Here is a 22,084-nt window from a genome sequence, read left to right as displayed (position 1 = left end):
ACCCTTCTGTTTAAATTAGAATCATGGCACAGTCACTTTAACAATATGTATAATAACCTATTAATCTTTTTTCCATTTAGACATTACAACCGAATTAACATTTGATATAAATAATATAATTTAAATCAGTTATTTTAAAGATCATTATATCTCTATCTATCTATCTATCTATCTATCTATCTATCTATTTATTAATCTATTATCTATCTATCTATTATCTATCTATTAATCTATTATCTATCTATCTATTAATCTATTATCTATCTATCTATTATCTATCTATTATCTATCTATCTATCTATCTATCTATCTATTATCGATCTATTAATCTATTATCTATCTATTATATATCTATTAATCTATTATCTATCTATTAATCTATTATCTATCTATCTATTAATCTATTATCTATCTATCTATTATCTATCTATTATCTATCTATCTATCTATCTATCTATCTATCTATCTATTATCGATCTATTAATCTATTATCTATCTATTATATATCTATTAATCTATTATCTATCTATTAATCTATTATCTATCTCATCAATAATATTTAAAAAAAAATGTAAATCCTTTTTAAAGGTGATTTGTTTTCGCTTCATAGTGTAAAAATACTATACCTACAGCAAGCTTGAGTCTACTGATTGTGTGATTTAGTTTGTGTGGGGTTAACCTACCTTTGCAATTTGTTGAATATTAACCAAAGTTAGAAAGCCACAGGCACTTAGCCAGCTTAGGGCATCATTTTACGTTAATATTGTTCTATCTAGCTTCCCTAAATGTAGCCCCTGTTATTGTGTGTGTGTGTATGTATATATATATATATATATATATATATATATATATATATATATAACAAAAGACATGGTGTGTTAATAATGCTATCTCAGAATATATTTATTAATCATAAGTACACACTGCATTATTTAATTATATTCAGTGTATATGTGGGTATTATTCGGTTTCCTCTAAATCTCGCACTAGAAAAGTAGTTTATTAATACCTGTACTTTAAAAAAAAACAGCAAGAATTGTATTATTTTTTTTTTAATCATAAACACAATTGTATAGAGTTATAGAATCCACAGTTGAAAAACATCATCCCACTAAAGACATTCACAAACTTGTTCTCAGCACATGGCTACGGGGGCGTTACCAGGTAAAGACCATGTGATCACCCGAAGGGTAGTTGTCATGGAAACGTAAAGAAGCTAAAGAAAACGAAAAATGGCGTTATGGGTTAAAGACTTTATTTCATACCCAGGTTATTAGAGTGTTGCGTATAAATGCATTTTATAGGAAGAGTTAGTCTATTGCAAACGCTTCGTTTAGAAAGAGAACTTTACTGGTTATGCAGATGCACTAAACTGAATTATTCATGCATTGTGCCAGTGTGCACGGAGCTAACAGGTGTGGCCAATGAGGTAGGGAGGGGACGCCAACAGTAGGTGACATCGCAACAGCTCTCATGCCACTCATTACTCTGTAGTAACCTGGTCCTGGCAGCAGCTGCAAAAGAGGAGGACGAAGGGTTGTGTGGGCATCAGGTCGATAGTACCCAAAGGCTTTTACCTTGGGAGGTATTATTGGTAGGACAGAGCATACATGTGAGGGGGGACAAATTAATAATTTACTTTTAATACATTACATATAATTGAGGAGGGACGATTTATTCCAATGGATAAGTAACTATGTCCCTAGAACAGAAAGTATCTGCTGGACTTATAGGCTAACATTATATGTATTAAACGTGAGGTTGAGGTAACTGAAATTAGCTGAAAAGCTATTACTATTTAATTATAACAACTGCAAATAGTGCAGAAATTAGAATACATTGCTAATAGTGCATGTTTGTAATACATTTTTAACAGTGCATACTTAGAAGATATTTTGAAAAGCTAAGTGATATCTCTGTGCACTTCTATCACATTGTAAGTGAAGTGGTAGTGCAACTCCAGTGAGTGGAGCATGCAACCAGCACCTGCAATAGGGGTTGCGGGGCGAGCCTTAGCCCCCATTGACCAACAACCAGCTGTGAAGGCTGTGCATGTTTATAGAAATGGAGACCCCTTTTTTCGAGGCCGTCGCATGTTGATCCATGAGAAGAGAGTGGGTACCTTTGATGTGTTCCTGAAGGACGTAACCGGTGGGGTACAAGCTCCTTTTGGAGCAGTAAGGAATCTTTACACACCAAGAAATGGACACAGGGTTACATCACTAGAAGATCTGCGGCCTGGAGAGCACTATGTAGCAGGAGGGAGGGAGACCTTCAAGAAGTTAGAGTAAGTATTTTTCAAATTAACAGTATCAGTGCTTTTCTGAATTCTGTGTTCAGTTAATGTATTCATGAATTCCACGGTAGGAATGAATGCAAATGACCTTACTGAGGGTTATTCTGTATACAGTTAGTAAGACTCAGGGGTATTTACCATAAAAAAAGTTTAATACCATATGATGTAGTTAGTAGGTGGTTGTAAACCATAACATTTTTGGGTGCTGAAATTTGACCACAAAGCTAAATATCAAGGGGCATTTTTCACTGGTGGGGACCTTATATTCTACCTATTCCCACTTTTATTTTTTTTAATCCTTCCTTCCTTTACTTCTGGGCTGCTGTATGGCTCTGGGCACGTATAAATGCACTGTCTGGAAAATTCACAATGTACTGTTTTTGCTTGGCAGTGCTAGAGTAGTGAATACCCCAGAACCCCATAAAACCTCCAATTATCTATCTATCTACACATTCGCACACGCACACACATACATATATACATTATTGTTTATTTATAAAGCGCCAACATATTACGCAGCGCTGAAACATTGGGTAAACAGTTATGGAGTACAATAATCAGAGGACATTTACATAAATAATAAGGGTAGAGGACCCTGCCCTTGAGTCACTGTAAGCTGTAAACCATCTTTGCATAAAATGATCAACAGGACAGGTGGACTTGTGAGCTTACATTCTAAATGAAGTACATGTTTAAGTTGAGGGAGAGGAAAACAGAAGCAATAGAGACATCTTAACTTTTTATCTATCTATCTATCTATCTATCTATCTATCTATCTATCTATCTATCTATCTATCTATTTATCATTAAGTAAGATAGACCTGAATAATGCAATTGTATTTTTAAACCTTTCTTTGAGCATAAGTTATTGATCTACGTGCTAGCCCTCTAATCATGTCATTTTTAGATTTTACTACCATCGCTTGTTTTCAGGTTTACTGAATGAGCTAATACTGTGGGGCATATGTATCAAGCTCCGTATGGAGCTTGATGCCCCGTGTTTCTGGCGAGCCTGCAGACTTTCCAGAAACAGCAGTTATGAAGCAGTGGTTACAAAAACCGCTGCTCCATAACCTGTCCGCCTGCTCTGAGCAGGCGGACACACATCGCCGGAAATCAACTCGATCGAGTACGATCGGGTTGATTGATACCCGAGTCTGCAGGGGGCGGCGTTGCACCAGCAGCTCTTGTGAGCTGCTGGTGCAATGCTGAATATGGCGAGCGTATTGCTCGCCGTATTCAGCGAGGTCTGTCGGACCTGATCCACACTGTCGGATCAGGTCCGACAGACCATGATAACTAGAGGCCTATGTATTTAAAACTATATTGTGAATGAGTTATATTAGAAAGATACAATCCAGAAATGTCAAATTCCATCATTGGCATTATCGGCAATACCAAATTATTTACGCTGTAAATATGAAATAAAGTGTACTAGTCATACAATAAAGCGGATTGTATGTATGTTTTTTTTGTATACAAAACCAAAAATATTTCCAGCTACCAATAACTTTAAAAGGACCTTTATTCCTTATGCAAGGTCCATAGATAAAACAAACAAACAACGTTTGGAGCCAGCTATAGACTCTTAGTCATGTTGTTTTTTGGATAACAGATCATTTTCATTTTTTGCAGTAGTGTTGGTCTATATGAAATAATGTGATGTGCGCTATATTATACTTTGTTGCGTCTGGCATTTTTCTCTCTCCTGCCAGATCTGTAAAGATATATTCCTTTGAAACCTAAATCTGGGAAGAGTTTATTATGATACGGCTTGTACATTGGCTGTTAAAAGTTACTGTCTTGTTGAGGTAATATCTGCATCAGAGAAGGAGTTAATGACATTCAGTTATTTAACATAGTGCAATGGCATTATTGAGATACTTGAATGTAATTAAAGCTACAATGTACTTTTTTATTCTATCTAAAATAGGGTGTTTATAATATATTTTAGTCTTGTTTTGTACAGTTAATGTTCATGTGCTGAATAAGGGACTTTTTTTCTTATTAGGCTTCTGGAAGCCTGTCCCAGTCCACAAATACAGCTGTTGGTTTTGTTCCTTTCAGTCAATAATCAATGAATATGTAGGTAAGATAGAATGTTTCAAAGATACCAGACTCCAACAATGTAGTTCATTCTAAGAGATAAAAGGACAGTAAAGGCAACATTAAAACGTTCATTGTTCAGATAGGACATACAGTTTTTAACAACTTTTCAATTTACTGTGAAATCTGCTTTGCTCTCTTGGTATCCTTTGTTAAAGAGTAAATTTAGGTAGGCTATTAGTCTTCAGCAATCTATCGGCTAGATTTAGAGTTTTGTCGGTAACGACCCGCGTAGCTAACGCTGGCTTTTTGTCTCCCGCACCTTTTAAATACCGCTGGTATTTAGAGTTCACAGAAGGGCTGCGTTAGGCTCCAAAAAGGGAGCGTATAGCATATTTACCGCCATTGCAACTCTCAATACCAGCGGTGCTTACGGACGCGGCCAGCTTAAAAAACGTGCTTGTGCACGATTCCCCCATAGGAAACAATGGGGCAGTTTGAGCTGAAAAAAACCTAACACCTGCAAAAAAGCAGCGTTCAGCTCCTAACGCAGCCCCATTGTTTCCTATGGGGAAACAGTTTCTAAGTCTGCACCTAACACCCTAACATGAACCCCGAGTCCCCCTTACCTTACACTTATTAACCCCTAATCTGCCACCCCCGCTATCGCTGACCCCTGCATATTATTTTTAACCCCTAATCTGCCGCTCCGTACACCGCCGCAACCTACATTATACCTATGTACCCCTAATCTGCTGCCCCTAACACTGCCGACCCCTATATTATATTTATTAACCCCTAATCTGCCCCCCACAACGTCGCCGCCAGCCACCTACAATAATTAACCCCTAATCTGCCGACCGGACCTCACCGCTACTATAATAAATGTATTAACCCCTAATCCGCCTCACTAACCCTATAATAAATAGTATTAACCCCTAATCTGCCCTCCCTAACATCGCTGACACCTAACTTCAAGTATTAACCCCAAATCTGCCGACCGGACCTCACCGCTACTCTAATAAATGTATTAACCCCTAAAGCTAAGTCTAACCCTAACACTAACACCCCCTAAGTTAAATATAATTTAAATCTAACGAAATAAATTAACTCTTATTAAATAAATTATTCCTATTTAAAGCTAAATACTTACCTGTAAAATAAACCCTAATATAGCTACAATATAAATTATAATTATATTGTAGCTCTTTTAGGATTAATATTTATTTTACAGGTAACTTTGTATTTATTTTAACCAGGTACAATAGCTATTAAATAGTTAAGAACTATTTAATAGCTACCTAGTTAAAATAATTACAAAATTACCTGTAAAATAAATCCTAACCTAAGTTACAATTAAACCTAACACTACACTATCAATAAATTAATTAAATAAAATACCTACAATTATCTACAATTAAATCTAACACTACACTATCAATAAATTAATTACATAAAATACCTACAAATAAATACAATTAAATAAACTAACTAAAGTACAAAAAATAAAAAAAGCTAAGTTACAAAAAATAAAAAAATTAATTACAAACATAATAAAAATATTACAACAATTTTAAGCTAATTACACCTACTCTAAGCCCCCTAATAAAATTACAAAGCCCCCCAAAATAAAAAAATGCCCTACCCTATTCTAAAATTAAAATAGAAAAGCTCTTTTACCTTACCAGCCCTTAAAAGGGCCTTTTGCGGGGCATGCCCCAAAGAATTCAGCTCTTTTGCCTGGAAAAAAAAACATACAATACCCCCCCCAACATTACAACCCACCACCCACATACCCCTAATCTAATTTAAACCCCCCTTAAATAAACCTAACACTAAGCCCCTGAAGATCTTCCTACCTTATCTTCACCACACCGGGTATCACCGATCGGTCCAGAGGATGCTCCGAAGTCTTCATCCAAGCCCAAGTGGGGGCTGGAGATCCATCATCCGGCTGAAGTCTTCTATCAAGCGGCAGGAAGAAGTCCAGAAGAGGCTCCAAAGTCTTCATCCTATCCGGGCAGAAGAGGAGATCCGGACCGGCAACCATCTTCATCCAAGCGGCATCTTCTATCTTCATCTGATGACGAGCGGCTCCATCTTGAAGACCTCCGGCGCGGATCTATCCTCTTCTTCCGACGTCCTAAGTCCGAATGAAGGTTCCTTTAAATGACGTCATCCAAGATGGCGTCCCTCGAATTCCGATTGGCTGATAGGATTCTATCAGCCAATCGGAATTAAGGTAGGAAAAATCTGATTGGCTGATGGAATCAGCCAATCAGATTCAAGTTCAATCCGATTGGCTGATCCAATCAGCCAATCAGATTGAGCTCGCATTCTATTGGCTGATCGGAACAGCCAATAGAATGCGAGCTCAATCTGATTGGCTGATTCAATCAGCCAATCAGATTTTCCCTACCTTAATTCCGATTGGCTGATAGAATTCTATCAGCCAATCAGAATTCGAGGGACGCCATCTTGGATGACGTCATTTAAAGGAACCTTCATTCGGACTTAGGACGTCGGAAGAAGAGGATGGATCCGCGCCGGAGGTCTTCAAGATGGAGCCGCTCGTCATCGGATGAAGATAGAAGATGCCGCTTGGATTAAGATGGTTGCCGGTCCGGATCTCCTCTTCTGCCCGGATAGGATGAAGACTTTGGAGCCTCTTCTGGACTTCTTCTTGCCGCTTGATAGAAGACTTCAGCCGGATGATGGATCTCCAGCCCCCGCTTGGGCTTGGATGAAGGCTTCGGAGCATCCTCTGGACCGATCGGTGATACCCGGTGTGGTGAAGATAAGGTAGGAAGATCTTTAGGGGCTTAGTGTTAGGTTTATTTAAGGGGGCTTTGGGTTAGATTAGGGGTATGTGGGTGGTGGGTTGTAATATGGGGGGGTATTGTATGGTTTTTTTTTCCAGGCAAAAGAGCTGAATTCTTTGGGGCATGCCCCGCAAAAGGCCCTTTTAAGGGCTGGTAAGGTAAAAGAGCTTTTCTATTTTAATTTTAGAATAGGGTAGGGCATTTTTTTATTTTGGGGGGCTTTGTTATTTTATTAGGGGGCTTAGAGTAGGTGTAATTAGCTTAAAATTGTTGTAATATTTTTATTATGTTTGTAATTAATTTTTTTATTTTTTGTAACTTAGCTTTTTTTATTTTTTGTACTTTAGTTAGTTTATTTAATTGTATTTATTTGTAGGTATTTTATTTAATTAATTTATTGATAGTGTAGTGTTAGATTTAATTGTAGATAATTGTAGGTATTTTATTTAATTAATTTATTGATAGTGTAGTGTTAGGTTTAATTGTAACTTAGGTTAGGATTTATTTTACAGGTAATTTGGTAATTATTTTAACTAGGTAGCTATTAAATAGTTCTTAACTATTTAATAGCTATTGTACCTGGTTAAAATAAATACAAAGTTGCCTGTAAAATAAATATTAATCCTAAAATAGCTACAATATAATTATAATTTATATTGTAGCTATATTAGGGTTTATTTTACAGGTAAGTATTTAGCTTTAAATAGGAATAATTTATTTAATAAGAGTTAATTTATTTCGTTAGATTTAAATTATATTTAACTTAGGGGGGTGTTAGTGTTAGGGTTAGACTTAGCTTTAGGGGTTAATACATTTATTATAGTAGCGGTGAGGTCCGGTCGGCAGATTAGGGGTTAATAATTGAAGTTAGGTGCCGGCGATGTTAGGGAGGGCAGATTAGTGGTTAATACTATTTATTATAGGGTTATTGAGGCGGGAGTGAGGCGGATTAGGGGTTAAGAACTTTATTATAGTAGTGGTGAGGTCCGGTCGGCAGATTAGGGGTTAATAATTGTAGGTAGGTGGCGGCGACGTTGGGGGCAGCAGATTAGGGGTTAATAAATATAATATAGGGGTCGGCGGTGTTAGGGGCAGCAGATTAGGGGTACATAGGGATAACGTAGGTTGCGGCGGTGTGCGGTTGGCAGATTAGGGGTTACAAAAATTTATTAGAGTGGCGGCGATGTGGGGGACCTCGTTTTAGGGGTGCATAGGTAGTTTATGGGTGTTAGTGTACTTTAGAGCACAGTAGTTAAGAGGTTTATGAACCGGCGTTAGCCCATAAAGCTCTTAACTCCTGACTTTTTTCTGCGGCTGGAGTCTTGTCGTTAGAGGGTCTACCGCTCACTTCAGCCAAGACTCTAAATGCCAGCGTTAGGAAGATCCCATTGAAAAGATAGGATTACCAAATGGCGTAGGGGGATCTGCGGTATGGAAAAATCGCGGCTGCAAAGTGAGAATTAGACCCTTTCCTACAAGACTCTAAATACCAGCGGTAGCCCAAAACCAGCGTTAGGAGCCTCTAACGCTGGTTGTGACGGCTAACGCCAAACTCTAAATCTAGCCGTATGGCAGTAGTATTTTGAACAATGTATAGCATTGCTATAAATATTGTTACAAACACTGCTGCTAGATGTCTGAAGATACGTCCCTTTAACTCCTAGAATGGACCACATTGCTGGAGTCTGGTATCTTTGAAAAGAGGTTAAAGAGAAAAAAAGGTAAACAATTAAACTGCATAAGTGCATTTAAATGTGAAATAGGAGCATTTTGCAATGTACTTTAATTAGCAAAATTGCTTCTAGTAAGTCATTACTGTTCTTCTGCAGCATCTGCAGATATACTGTAAGGGTCCGTGCACCAGTATTCAAACACCCCACCTTCTCATAGAGCCTGCAGTGGTATGTATTGCTTCTGAAGACAGAATTTGTGTCATACAAACCACTGCTGTCTCTGCCGGCGCGCATGGTGTTTGAATACTGGTGCACGGCCTTCACAGGATATGTACGTATGTTGCAGAAAACAGTAATAACTTTTATTAGAAGCATTTTTGCTAATAAAATTATAGTGCAACAATGCTTCTTTTTCACACTGAAATGCATCTATGCATATTTCTTTGTTGACCTTTCTATCCCTTTAATTCAATGTGCTGCATATCACCTTGGTAAAATTTCAGCACAAACAATTCTGTGGCTCTATAACCATGTAATAGCAGCCAATCAATTTTGTAAAAATTTTTTTATTATCCAAAACATTTTCTTTCTTTAATGCAGTTTAATATACAAAGTTAAAGAGAGATTAAAGGGACACAAAACCAATGTTTTTTCTTTCATGATTGAGATAGAGCATATAATTTTATGCAACTTTCTAATTTTCCCCTATTATAAATTTTTCTTTGTTCTCTTGCTATCTTTATTTTAAAAAGCAGGAATGTAAGAATATTTGCCGGCCCATTTTTGGTTCAGCACCTGGGTAGCGCCTGCTGATTGGTGGATAAAAGTAGCCCCCAATCAGCAAGCACTACTCAGGTGCTGAACCAAAAATGGGCTGGCTCCTAAGCTTTACATTCATGCTTTTTTAAATAAATATAGCAAGAGAACGAAGAAACATTTATAATAGGAGTAAATTAGAACGTTGCTTAAAATTGCATGCTCTATCTGAATCATGAAAGAAAAAAATTGGGTTTTGTGTTCCTTTAAACGTAACATAAAATTATTATCATCACAATTATTATCCTTATTTGTAATGCACCAACAGATTTCACAGCACTATTCCCATGAGTACAAAAATAAGGACAGGGAAGGCAGACTGGGGTAGAATGATTACAGGGAAATGCTCTCATTGCAATACACATTTATTATTTTGCCTATTTTTGCTGTAAAATACTATTGAAGAGTGTGCTTGTCTCATCCTCTCCTGAGAGCCTTGACTATCTCCATCATACTTAAAAATACATTAAAATCCTTTTTGTTTTTGTGTAAAACTGTGATTGTTGCAAATTCAGTACAGAGGCTAAAAACAAAATCTGTCACCTGCTAATGCTGCAACTGAAATTGCTGTTTTAAGTTATTTACAGCATTTTGAAAAATGTTGCTTTTTGGACTCTAAGGATTGTGTGATAAAATACATTTTTTCCACAGAAACAAGAGATGTTTAATGTTCCTTTAAATTAAAGGGATACTAAACCCCAATTTTTTCTTTCATGATCCAGATAGAGCATGCAATTTTAAGCAACTTTCTCATTTGCTCCTATTAACAAATTTTATTTGTTCTCTTCTTGTCTTTATTGGAAATAGCAGCACCTGGTTAGCGTTTGCTAATTGGTTTGCTACATTTAGCCACCAATCAGCAAGTGCTACCCAGGTTCTGAGCCAAAAATGGGATGGCTCTTAAGCTTACAGTCTAACTTTTAAAAAATCAAGATAGCATGTGAACAAGGAAAAATTGATAATAGGAGTGAATTAGAAAGTTGCTTCAAATTGCATGCTGTACCTGAATTATGAAAGACAAAATTTGGGTTTAGTATCCCTTTCAGGATGGGGAATATACCTGGGCCTGCAACTTTCTACGTAGTGATTGGTTAGCTCATTTACAATAATTCCTGATTGGCCACAGCAGAGTAGTCCTGGAACATGGATTCCACCAGGCTTTTCAGGTCTGGGCTGCCATTGATTTGCAAAATCTACACTGTGCTATCAAAATGACAGTGATAAATGTTTTTAAAACATTTACTTTGTATGTACTTATTTGCAGACATATATTCAGTTGAATATCCCTTTAAGAGGTGGTTTATGGTATATAATGCTTTGCTAGTGGATATTTTCTTATCTTACTCTGTTGCTATCAAATTGTAATTAGTAAATACTATGTTGCATCGGCACCTCTACCTGAGAGGGTAATGCTGTACTGATAACTAACCTTTGGAGGATGTTAAAGGGACAGTAAAGTAAAAAAATAAACTTTCATGATTCAGATAGAGTGCATTTTTAAATATCTTTCCAATTTACTTCTGTTATCAAATTTGCATTGTTATCTTGGTATCTTTTATTGCACAGTAAAACTAGGTAGGCTCATAAGAGCTCAGTAGTGTGCACGTGTCTTTAGTACTAGTCTATGGCAGCAGTGTTTTGCCAGAATATTTGTAGCTTTGTTATACAGTGTTGCAAAACACTGCTGTCATAGAGTACTAAAGACACGTGCACACTCCTGAGCTCTTATGAGCCTACCTAGTTTTTACTCTTCAATAAAAGATTAAAATTGCATGCCCTATCTGAATCAATGAAAGTTAAATTTGGACTTTACTGTCCCTTTAATGATATCCTGTAATTGTTAACTAATGCTGATAAGTGAGCTATATTGAGGGACATTAAAGGAATACTAAACCCAAATGTTTTCTTTAATGATTCGGATAGAGCATGCAATTTTAAACAACTTTCTAATTTACTCCTACTATCAAGTTTCCTTCGTTCTCTTGCTATCTTTATTTATAAAGCAGGAATTTGAAGCTTAGGAGCCAGCCCATTTTAGGTTCAGCACCCTAGATAGCGCTTACTTATTGGTGGCTACATTTAGCAAACTAATAAGCAAGCATAACCCAGGTTCTCAACCAAAAATGGGCCGGCTCTTAAAGGGACAGTATACACTCATTTTCATATAACTGCATGTAATAGACACTACTATAAAGAATAAGATGCACAGATACTGATTTAAAAATCCAGTATAAAACTGTTTAAAAACTTACTTAGAAGCTCTCAGTTTAGCTCTGTTGAAAAGGTAGCTGGAAAGCCCACTGCAAGTGGGAAATAAGACACTCCCCCCTCCCCCTTCTTTTGCATATGAAAAGACCCTTTACACAAACAGGAGCAAGCTGGAGTATGTAGCTGACGGTATTCCCATAAATCTTTGGGGCTTGGTTAGGAGTCTGAAAATCAGAGCAATGTTATTTAAAGATAAGCAAAACTATACATTTTTTTTGTAAAAACCCTTATAGATAATCTACAAAGCATTTATGCAAAGAAAAAATGAGTGTATAATGTCCCTTTAAGCTCTACATTCCTGCTTTTTAAAAAAAGATAGCAAGAGAATAAAAAAAAAGATAAGAGTAAATTAGAAAGTTGCTTAAATGGATAGTAAACCCAATTTTATTCTTTCATGATTTAGATAGAGAATGCAATTTTAAACAACTTTCTAATTTACTCCTATTATCATTTTTTTCTTCGTTCTCTTGCTATCTTTATTTGAAAAGGCAGGAATGAAAGCTTTGGAGCCAGCCTATTTTTAATTCAGTACCCTAGATAGGGCTTGCTGATTGGTGCTTGCATTTAGCCATCCAATCAGCAAGCGCAACCCAGGTTCTCAACCTTAAATGGGCCAGCTCCAAAGCTTTTATTCCTGCTTTTTCAAATAAAGATAGCAAGAGAATGAAGAAAAATTGATAATAGAAGTAAATTAGAAAGCTGCTTAAAATTGCATGCTCTATCTGAATCATTAAAGAAAAAAATTTGGGTTTAGTGTCACTTTAAAATCAAAACTAAACTTACATTTACTGGATAGTGTATTACAGGGATCAACAAAACTTTTTATAATTTAGGAGCCAGTAAGAATATTTAGGAGCCAGATAATTTTATTTATTTTTATTTTGCAAGGACTTTGCTTTTTAAAGAACCTTTGTTTTTAACACGTTTATATATTTTTTTATTAACTATTGGAACACCCTACAACAAATACAGTCTTGGATCCATTTGTACTGAGCGCATCACTTAGAGCTATTGATGATCAAAATCATGTGCATAGTTTTCCTATTGTGCTTAAAGAGATATTCTCATATAGTTTAACACTATGAAAGTTTCTCTCCATTTTCTTTCATGTACGAAGAAAATCACCTTTTGAATATCATCCCATGACCTTATAGTGCTCAGTGCTGTATGGTATCATAAATAAAGAATAACCAATAAAGTTAGGAACCAGGGGTAAAATTCTAGGAGACAGTGGTGCCCTGGCTACTTTGTATGACATTTTAACCCCTTAATGACCACAGCACTTTTCCATTTTCTGTCCGTTTGGGACCAAGGCTATTTTTACATTTCTGCGGTGTTTGTGTTTAGCTGTAATTTTCCCCTTACTCATTTAATGTACCCACACATATTATATATCGTTTTTCTCGCCATTAAATGGACTTTCAAAATATACCATTATTTTCATCATATCTTATAATTTACTGTAAAAAAAATTATAAAATATGAGGAAAAAATTGAAAAAAACACACTTTTTCTAACTTTGACCCCCAAAATCTGTTATACATCTACAACCACCAAAAAAAACATATGCTAAATAGTTTCTAAATTTTGTCCTGAGTTTAGAAATACCCAATGTTTACATGTTCTTTGCTTTTTTTGCAAGTTATAGGGCCATAAATACAAGTAGCACTTTGCTATTTCCAAACCACTTTTTTTCAGAATTAGCGATAGTTATATTGGGACACTGATATCTTTCAGGAATCCCTGAATATCCATTGACATGTATATATTTTTTTTTAGAAGGCATCCCAAAGTATTCATCTAGGCCCATTTTGGTATATCTCATGCCACCATTTCACCGCCAAATGCGATCAAATAAAAAAAAATTGTTCACTTTTTCACAATTTTTTTCACAAACTTTAGGTTTCTCACTGAAATTATTTACAAAAAACTTATGCAATTATAGCATACATGGTTGTAAATGCTTCTCTGGGATCCCCATTGTTCATAAATAGCAGACATATATGGCTTTGGTTTTGCTTTTTGCTAATTAGAAGGCTGCTAAATGCGACTGCGCACCACATGTGTATTATGCCCAGCAGTGAAGGGGTTAATTAGGGAGCATGTAGGGAGCTTCTAGGGTTAATTTTAGCTTCAGTGTAGTGTAGTAGACAACCCCAAGTATTGATCTAGGCCCATTTTGGTATATTTCCTGCCACCATTTCACCGCCAAATGCAATCAAATTTAAAAAAAAACGCTAAATTTTTCACAATTTTAGGTTTCTCACTAAAATTATTTACAAACAGCATGTGCAATTATGGCACAAATGGTTGTAAATGGTTCTCTGGGATCCCCTTTGTTCAGAAATAACAGACATATATGACTTTGGCGTTGCTCTTTGGTAATTAGAAGGCCGCTAAGTGCTGCTGCGCATCACACGTGTATTATGGCTAGCAGTGAAGGGGTTAATTAGGTAGTTTGTAGGGAGCTTGCAGGGTTAATTTTAGCTTTAGTGTAGAGATCAGACTCCCACCTGACACATCAGACCCCCTGATCCCTCCCAAACAGCTCCCTTCCCTCCCCCACCCCACAATTGTCCCCGCCATCTTAAGTACTGGCAGAAAGTGTTTTTTTAAAAAAAATAAAATACATTTTTAGCATATTTACATATGCTACTTTGTAGGATCCCCCTTAGCCCCCAACCTCCCTGATCCCCCCCAAAACAGCTCTCTAACCCCCCTCTGCCTTATTGGGGGCCATCTTGGGTACTGGCAGCTGTCTGCCAGTACCCAGTTTGCAAGAAAAATGTTTTTTTTTTTTAATTATTATGTTATTTTTCTGTAGTGTAGCTTCCCCCCCCCCACAGACCAATCCCCCACCCCCTGATTAATGTATTTTATATATATAAATACTATTTTTTTATTAACTTTTAATACAACCTTTTATTCTGTAGTGTAGCGGTTCCCACCCGCTCCCTCCCCGTGCACGCGCCCGCCCCCGCCCTCCCGTGCACGCGCGCGTGCCCGTGCGCGCCTCCGATCACCCCCGCCCACGATCCCGCCCCCCCTACACATCATCAAGGCCATCGATGGCCGCCACCCACCTCCCGAACCGGCTCCCACCCACCAACGAATTTAGCCGGTGATGTCCGGTGCAGAGAGGGCCACAGAGTGGCTCTCTCTGCACCGGATTGCTAAAAAAGGTTATTGCAGGATGCCTCAATATCGAGGCATCACCGCAATAACCGGAAAGCAACTGGAAGCGAGCAGGATCGCTTCCAGCTGCTTTCCAGACCAAGGACGTACGCCACACGTCCTCGGTCATTAACTGTATTTTTTTTGAGGACGTGTGGCGTACGTCCTTGGTCGTTAAGGGGTTAAACAACTTTCCAATTTTACTTATATAATCAATTTTGCTTAGTCCTCTTGGTATCCTTTTGTTAAAGAGTAATCCTAGGTGAGCTCAGGAGCGTGCACATGTCTATAGACATCTGGCAGCAGTGTTTGCAACATTGTTTTTTTGTTGTTTTACAAATACTACTGCCATACACTGTTAAAGACACATGCACACTCCTAAGCCCCTATCAGCCTACCTAGGTTTCTGCTTCAACAGAGGATAGCAAGAGAATAAAACACATTTGATAATAAAAGTAAATTGGAAAGTTATTTAAAGTCAAATTATCTACCTGAATCATGTTCAAGTTTAATGTTGACTTTACTTACCCTTTAACCATATTATTTTTGAGTAAAACAATTTAAGTTTGGATAGAGCTGAACTTCACTTACAACATTTTGTAATTTGTAGTTAGTTGTTGTTGTTTGAACCAACTCGCATTTCTCTAGCAACGTTATAGCTATTAGTTATTCTTATAGATTTAACATCATTACCTGGCTGCTTGTATATAATGATTCAACATTAAAGGGACATTCCGGTCAAAATTTAAATGCACATAGATTAATTACATCTTTTAATAGAAACATATTTGTAATATACATGTATTGGCAAAAATGCTTCTAGCAAAAGTTTTCACTATTTTAGTGTTAGCATTCTTCTATGCACGTGCATGTGAAGCATGGCTAGATATTGTCAATGCACCAGCATTTTAAATACTGCAGCTGCTCAGAACATCAGTGGGGCTTCTATCATGTTAGCAATTACAAAATTGAGTCATTGCCAGATGCTCAGAAAGCCTGAGATGCTTGTACCAAGTGCTGTGTTTAAAATGCTGGTGCACGGTGCATACTTAAAGGGACATGAAACCCAAACATTTTCTTTCATGATTCAGATAGAGAATACAATTTTAAACAACTTTTCAATTTACTTCTATTATTTAATTTGCTTCCTTCTCTTGATATCCTTTGCTACAAGGTTTATCTTGGCAAGCTCAGTAGCATCAGAGAACCTAGGTTCTAGCTGTTGATTGGTGGCTGCATATATATATATATCGATTGTGATTGGCTCACCCATGTGTTCAGTTAGAAACCATTAGTGCATTGCTGCTCCTTCAACAAATGATACCAAGAAAATAAAGTAAATTAGATAATAGAAGTAAATTAGAAAGTTGTTTAAAAATGTATTCTCTATCTGAATCACGAAAGAAAAAAATTGGGTTTCATGTCCCTTTAAATACACTTTTGAAACAGCTATAACTTTTATTAGAAGCATTTTTGCTAGTATGTTTATATTACAACAATGCTTCCATTCAATAGTAAAATGCAATTATGTGTATTCCAATTTTGGCTGGAATGTCCCTTTAACCCTTTGAGTGCTAACGACGGCTCTGAGCCATCGCAGAGTTTTCCACTCTGGTGCTGACGACTCAGAGCCGTCGCTAGCACTCTCCCACTTTGAGGGAGATCTGGGGGCTCCCACCCACTCCTACCCCGGTGATTGTTCCTGTATAGTGACAGGCATTGCCGGGGCTTCATGTTTTGCATGGTGATGTCATGCGCAATGAAGTGATGACGTCACAGCGCAACTTTATTAACAAAATGACAATGTTAAGTATAGGAAAAGGGGGCATGCTGCTTAGAAGCCTGTATCTCAGGCATCTAAGCAGCTACAGACCCCCAAGACCCACCGTTGGAAATGTAATCGCCTAACCTTTCCAACAGTTTAAGTCTTAAAGGGACAGTACACTATAAAATAGTTTTCCCCTTAATGCGTTTCCAATTCATTTTTCTACCAGCTGCAGAGTATAAAATGTATGAGATTTGCTTTTTTAAGGCTTATTTGTGTATATGAATTAGCTGATTTTGTGTTTTGAAGCCACAACCTAATAAAATGGGTTGAGCTTGTAGGTATAATTAGATCTTATTACTTTATCACATTGTGTACATATACATGCTTCTTTATCTTATATCTGTCCATAAACCAATCACCAATACTTGGAGAGAACAATGAAAAATTAACATTTTATAACCTTATCTCTTCTTTATCCCACTGAGTGAGTAATTTATTCTACTGGCTGTGTTAATACAGCTTGGCCTTGAGGCCCAAAACTTTCAGGATGGGTGGGGATACTACAGGCTAAATAAACTATGTCACATGCCAAAATAATGGTAATGGAAATACTTGTAAACAATTTAGTACACTCCAGCAGGTAAAGTGGATCATTGGGAAAAAATTAAAGGGGGGGCATTTTTTGAGTAAACTGTCCCTTTAAGGATCTAGGGGGGGGAGGAGTAAAAAAAAAAAAAAGTTAATTCTTTTTTCCCCCCAAAAATAAAAAAAAATCTTAAAACAGCTTAGCACCCAGGTGGGAAAGTGCTTAGCACTCAAAGGGTTAATAACAGCTGTATAGCATGATATTGAGCAACCAGCATGGCATAAAATCCACTCGGGGGTAGTTGCTAATAAAGAACGGCAGCTCTCTATTGTACAGTTGTAATCAATATTTCAAATGATAATGCATTTTTTATTTGTTTGTTCCTTGAAAAATAAAGTTTTTAAAAATATATTAACAAGTTTTATCAATACAAGAAAGTTATTCCTGTAGATTTGTCCAAAGCGAATTCTTGTAAACAAATAAGTTTGGGGTGGTGCTCCGAGTGGCTTATTTTTGCCTAGGTTATCGATGGCTCAACAAATGTTTCTGTGGTATGATTCCTTCATCTACCCCTTTTAAAACCTCCTCACTCTCTTCCTGGTAAATGCCTTATGTGCCAGAGGGAGACAAATGATGTCATCATGTACGACACAGACATTTTTCATAACATTGTATGTCACATTTAAAGAGATACTAAACCCAAATGTTTTCTTTCATGATTTAGATAGAGCATGCAGTTTTAAGCAGCTTTCTAATTTACTCCTATAAAATTTTTTCTTCGTTCTCTTGCTATCCTTATTTAAAAACCAGGAGCCAGCCCATTTTAGGTTCAGCACCCTGGATAGCGCTTGCTTATTGGTCGCTACATTTTGCAAACCAATAAGCAAGCATAACCCAGGTTCAGAACCAAAAATGGGCCGGCAACTAAGCTTTATATTCCTGCTTTTTAAATAAAGATAGTAAGAGAACGAAGAAAAAATGATAATAGGAGTAAATAAGAAAGTTGCTTAAAATTACATGCTCTCTGAATCATTAAGGAAAAAATTTGGGCTTAGTATCCCTTTAAATTTGTCTGTCAAAAAAAGACATTTGCCGAGCAAATAAACCAAGAGGCAGCTTCTTGCGGGTGGGATGGGGGAGATACATGGGGGAATTACACACCACCCCCACATCAAGGATTATTAGAGAAACCAAAGATGAAGAAAGGGGAAGTTAAATTAGAGGTGTTGCAGGACCACAATGATTAACATGTAGCTGTTTGCAGTTTATCAGATCAGCTTGCAAATAATTGTTAATGAGCTTTGTCATCAAATGTTTTTAGTTCATTAATGTCCTTATACCAATATCATTTTAGTAAGTTCATCAGGGTATCTTGATATGCCACAAAAGCAAAAGTGTAAATGGGAATCTTCTATGCTTTGCTATTTGCTATTGAAGAAAATTCTTGAGGAACGTCTTCAAAGGAAGTCAGAAGTAATTAATCCTCTTAAATAATGAATGTTCTTATTGTTCTTTTTTGTAAGCAAAACAACGGTGTGTGTATATCATTCTAAGGAAAGGATGACTGCTGTATGGCTGATGGGTTTGTGCCTTGTGTATATTGCACCCAATCTATACTTATGTCTTTTTTTTGCCCCAGACTGTTATCTTTATTATATTCAACTATAACTTTCTTAAAGGGACATCAAATCCATTTTTTGTGTGTGATTCAGATAGAGAAAACAATTTTAAACAAATTTCCAATTTACTTCTATTATCAAATTTGCAACATTCTATTGGCATCCTTTGTTGTGAGTGAGCTGAACACACCAGGTTAGCCATTGACAAGAGGCATATATGTGCAGTCACCAATGATCAGCAGCTAGCTCCCAGTAGTGCATTGCAGCCACTGAGCCTACTTAGGTATGTTTTTTCAACAAAAGATACCAAGAGAACTAAGCAAATTAGATGATAGAAGTAAATTGGAAAGTTGTTTAAAGCGGTATGTTCTGTCTGAACAGTGAAGGTTTTTACTTTATTGCCCCTTTAATTTAGTGCTTATTTTCCTTTAAAAAAATAAAGGGATACTGACACCTTTCCCTTTTTTATTTTAATGAGAATATTTTTTATACTTTGTAATAATTGACAGCCTTGGGGATGCTTGTTTTGTTCTTCAATAGATTTGTGGAAGTCACATTTATCACAACAAACAAACTTGATTTTTTTGCTAGTTTCACTTCAAATTCAAATCAGTATTTATTTATTTATTTATTCCTTTCAAATAAAGTAGAAATGAGTGTACTTCAATGTTCTACATTCATATGTTTGTAAGAATATTTATATATTCGCTTAAAGCGAATGTAAATTTTTATGGTAAAGTTCCCGGTTTTTAAAAATTCGATTAAAAACAGGGGCACTTTAATTCAGCAAAATTTACATTTCACTCGTGTTGTGAAAACACTTACCTTTTTAATCTTGATAGCCGCTCAAGCTTCCTCCACCCGTCGCAAAGCCTCTTCCTGGGTCTAAAATGAGGAATCCGGCTTCCTCCAATCACGGCGTTGAATCAGACACTGATTCCCCCGGGGGGGAAGCCGTGATTGGAGGATGACCGATCCATCATTTCTGACGTCAGAAATGGCTTGCGACGACCAGGGGAAGCTGGAGCGGCTGTCAAGTTTAAAAGGTAAGTATTTTTTTTTTACTACGAGTGAAATGTAAATTTTGATGAATTAAAGTGCCCCTGTTTTTAATCAAATTTTTAAAAACCGGGCACTTTAGCATTAAAATTTACATACACTTTAATGGAACATAAAAGTGCATTTTATTGTTACCCTGTTTGTTTTTATAACTATGTTCTTAACCCATGCAAAGGGTTTAAACACATAGTTAAAGTCAACCCAAGAGCTGCAATTTACAACCAAGTGGGACATAGCTGAACAAATCTGGTGAGCCAATGACAAGATACATATGTGCACAGTCAACAATCAGCAGCTGGCCCCAAATAGTGCATTGCTGCACCTGACCCTACCGAGGTATGCTTTTCAATAAAGGATTCCAAGAAAACAAAGTATGTTTGATAATAGAAGTAAATTGAAAAGTTTCTTAAAATTGCATATTCTATCTGAATCATCAAAGTGTAATTTTGATTTTACTGTACTTTTAAGACAGGGCACGAGAAACCTGGGCACCACTGACGCCTTAAAATTAGGCAGTGGTGTGCTAGTTTAGAGCCCCCAAGACAGCCATGAGTGCCCCATCACTTATCCTGCCAACCACCACCTATTGATCGCAGCCGGACCAAAAATGTATCCCAGTGCACCTGGGCATTTTCTAGGCCACTCGCAGCCACAGTACAGCACTTCTACAACTCGCTATGCAGCCCTGTGTGCACTACAGGATTCCGGCTTCAGTAGTGTGGCCCCACTGAAAAAAAGATTGTGTTCACTATACACATTACTATTTATTAAATGGAAACCTAAAAACAAAAAACAAAACTTTGCATTTGCTAATTTCATTAAATATTAGGGATTCCATGTGCAGACATTATTGTCCATCCCTAAGTAACTTAGTTTTGCCTGCTCTTTCTACCCAAATCCAGGCACAATCAGGAATTACTGATCTCCAACGTGAATGCATGACAATCCCACAGCTGCAGGGTGCACATTAAACTTGGAGGTTGATGAGGCAAATGGCTAATTGGCCGAGGATGTCTTCCCACTGGAGTACAACAGCTTCCACCACCACCATAAATAAAAACATATCTAGGAGTGGGGAATCAGTGTATCTAGGCCTTTCTAGCTTCTTTGTGCAGCTGCAAGGCACTGGGTACACTTGGTTGCAGGTTACCATAGTAGACATTCCAGGACATGCCTCACTCAACAGGATCGCTAATGGGTGTGTTACTGCACTACCTAGAGCTGCTAACAGCATGGTATCCTGGTATTAATGGATCCTCCCAACATTGAAAGCCACAGAGTGACAACTCCCCCAATCCTGACAGCCACGAAGTGACAGCTCCCCCAATCCTTAGATCCATGGGGTGACAGGTACCCCCAGCCCTTGTAGCCAGCAACTGACAGATCCCCACATTCTGAAAGCAAGCCAGTGACAGTTTCCAGCAACAGCCAGAAAGTGACAGCTCCCCCAGACCTGAGAACCAGAAATAGACAGCCAGTGAGTAATAACCCCAAGGGATAGAACCCCAACACTCATGGTAATGAAGTGACAGTTCATCCAGCCAGTGACAAATCCTCCATCCTGGCAGCTAGTGAGTGACACACCCCTCCCCACCCATGACAGGTAGACAGTGACAAATCCTTCATCCTGGCAGCTAGTGAGTGACACACCCCTCCCCACCCATGACAGGTAGACAGTGACAAATCCTTCATCCTGGCAGCTAGTGAGTGACACACCCCTCCCCACCCATGACAGGTAGACAGTGACAAATCCTTCATCCTGGCAGCTAGTGAGTGACACACCCCTCCCCACCCATGACAGGTAGACAGTGACAAATCCTTCATCCTGGCAGCTAGTGAGTGACACACCCCTCCCCACCCATGACAGGTAGACAGTGACAAATCCTTCATCCTGGCAGCTAGTGAGTGACACACCCCTCCCCACCCATGACAGGTAGACAGTGACAAATCATCCATC

The 22,084-nt window shown here is 37.5% G+C and overlaps 1 protein-coding gene across 1 annotated transcript in view; it reads left to right on the top strand.

Moving 5' to 3' along the window:
• Positions 1-1,728: 1,728 nt before the first annotated feature.
• Positions 1,729-22,084, top strand: part of DCDC2 (doublecortin domain containing 2) — a 556,437-nt gene continuing 536,081 nt past the window's right edge. Inside the window, exon 1 of the mRNA XM_053714795.1 lies at positions 1,729-2,287. Within this exon, the coding sequence (XP_053570770.1) occupies positions 1,974-2,287 (314 nt within the window). The 5' untranslated portion in view covers positions 1,729-1,973. The remainder of the gene's footprint in view (positions 2,288-22,084) is intronic.

The sequence above is a fragment of the Bombina bombina genome, chromosome 5, assembly GCF_027579735.1.
Source record: "Bombina bombina isolate aBomBom1 chromosome 5, aBomBom1.pri, whole genome shotgun sequence".
NCBI lineage: Eukaryota > Metazoa > Chordata > Amphibia > Anura > Bombinatoridae > Bombina > Bombina bombina.
Note: the sequence above shows the minus strand (reverse complement) of the source record. Positions and strands in the feature narration are given on the sequence as shown.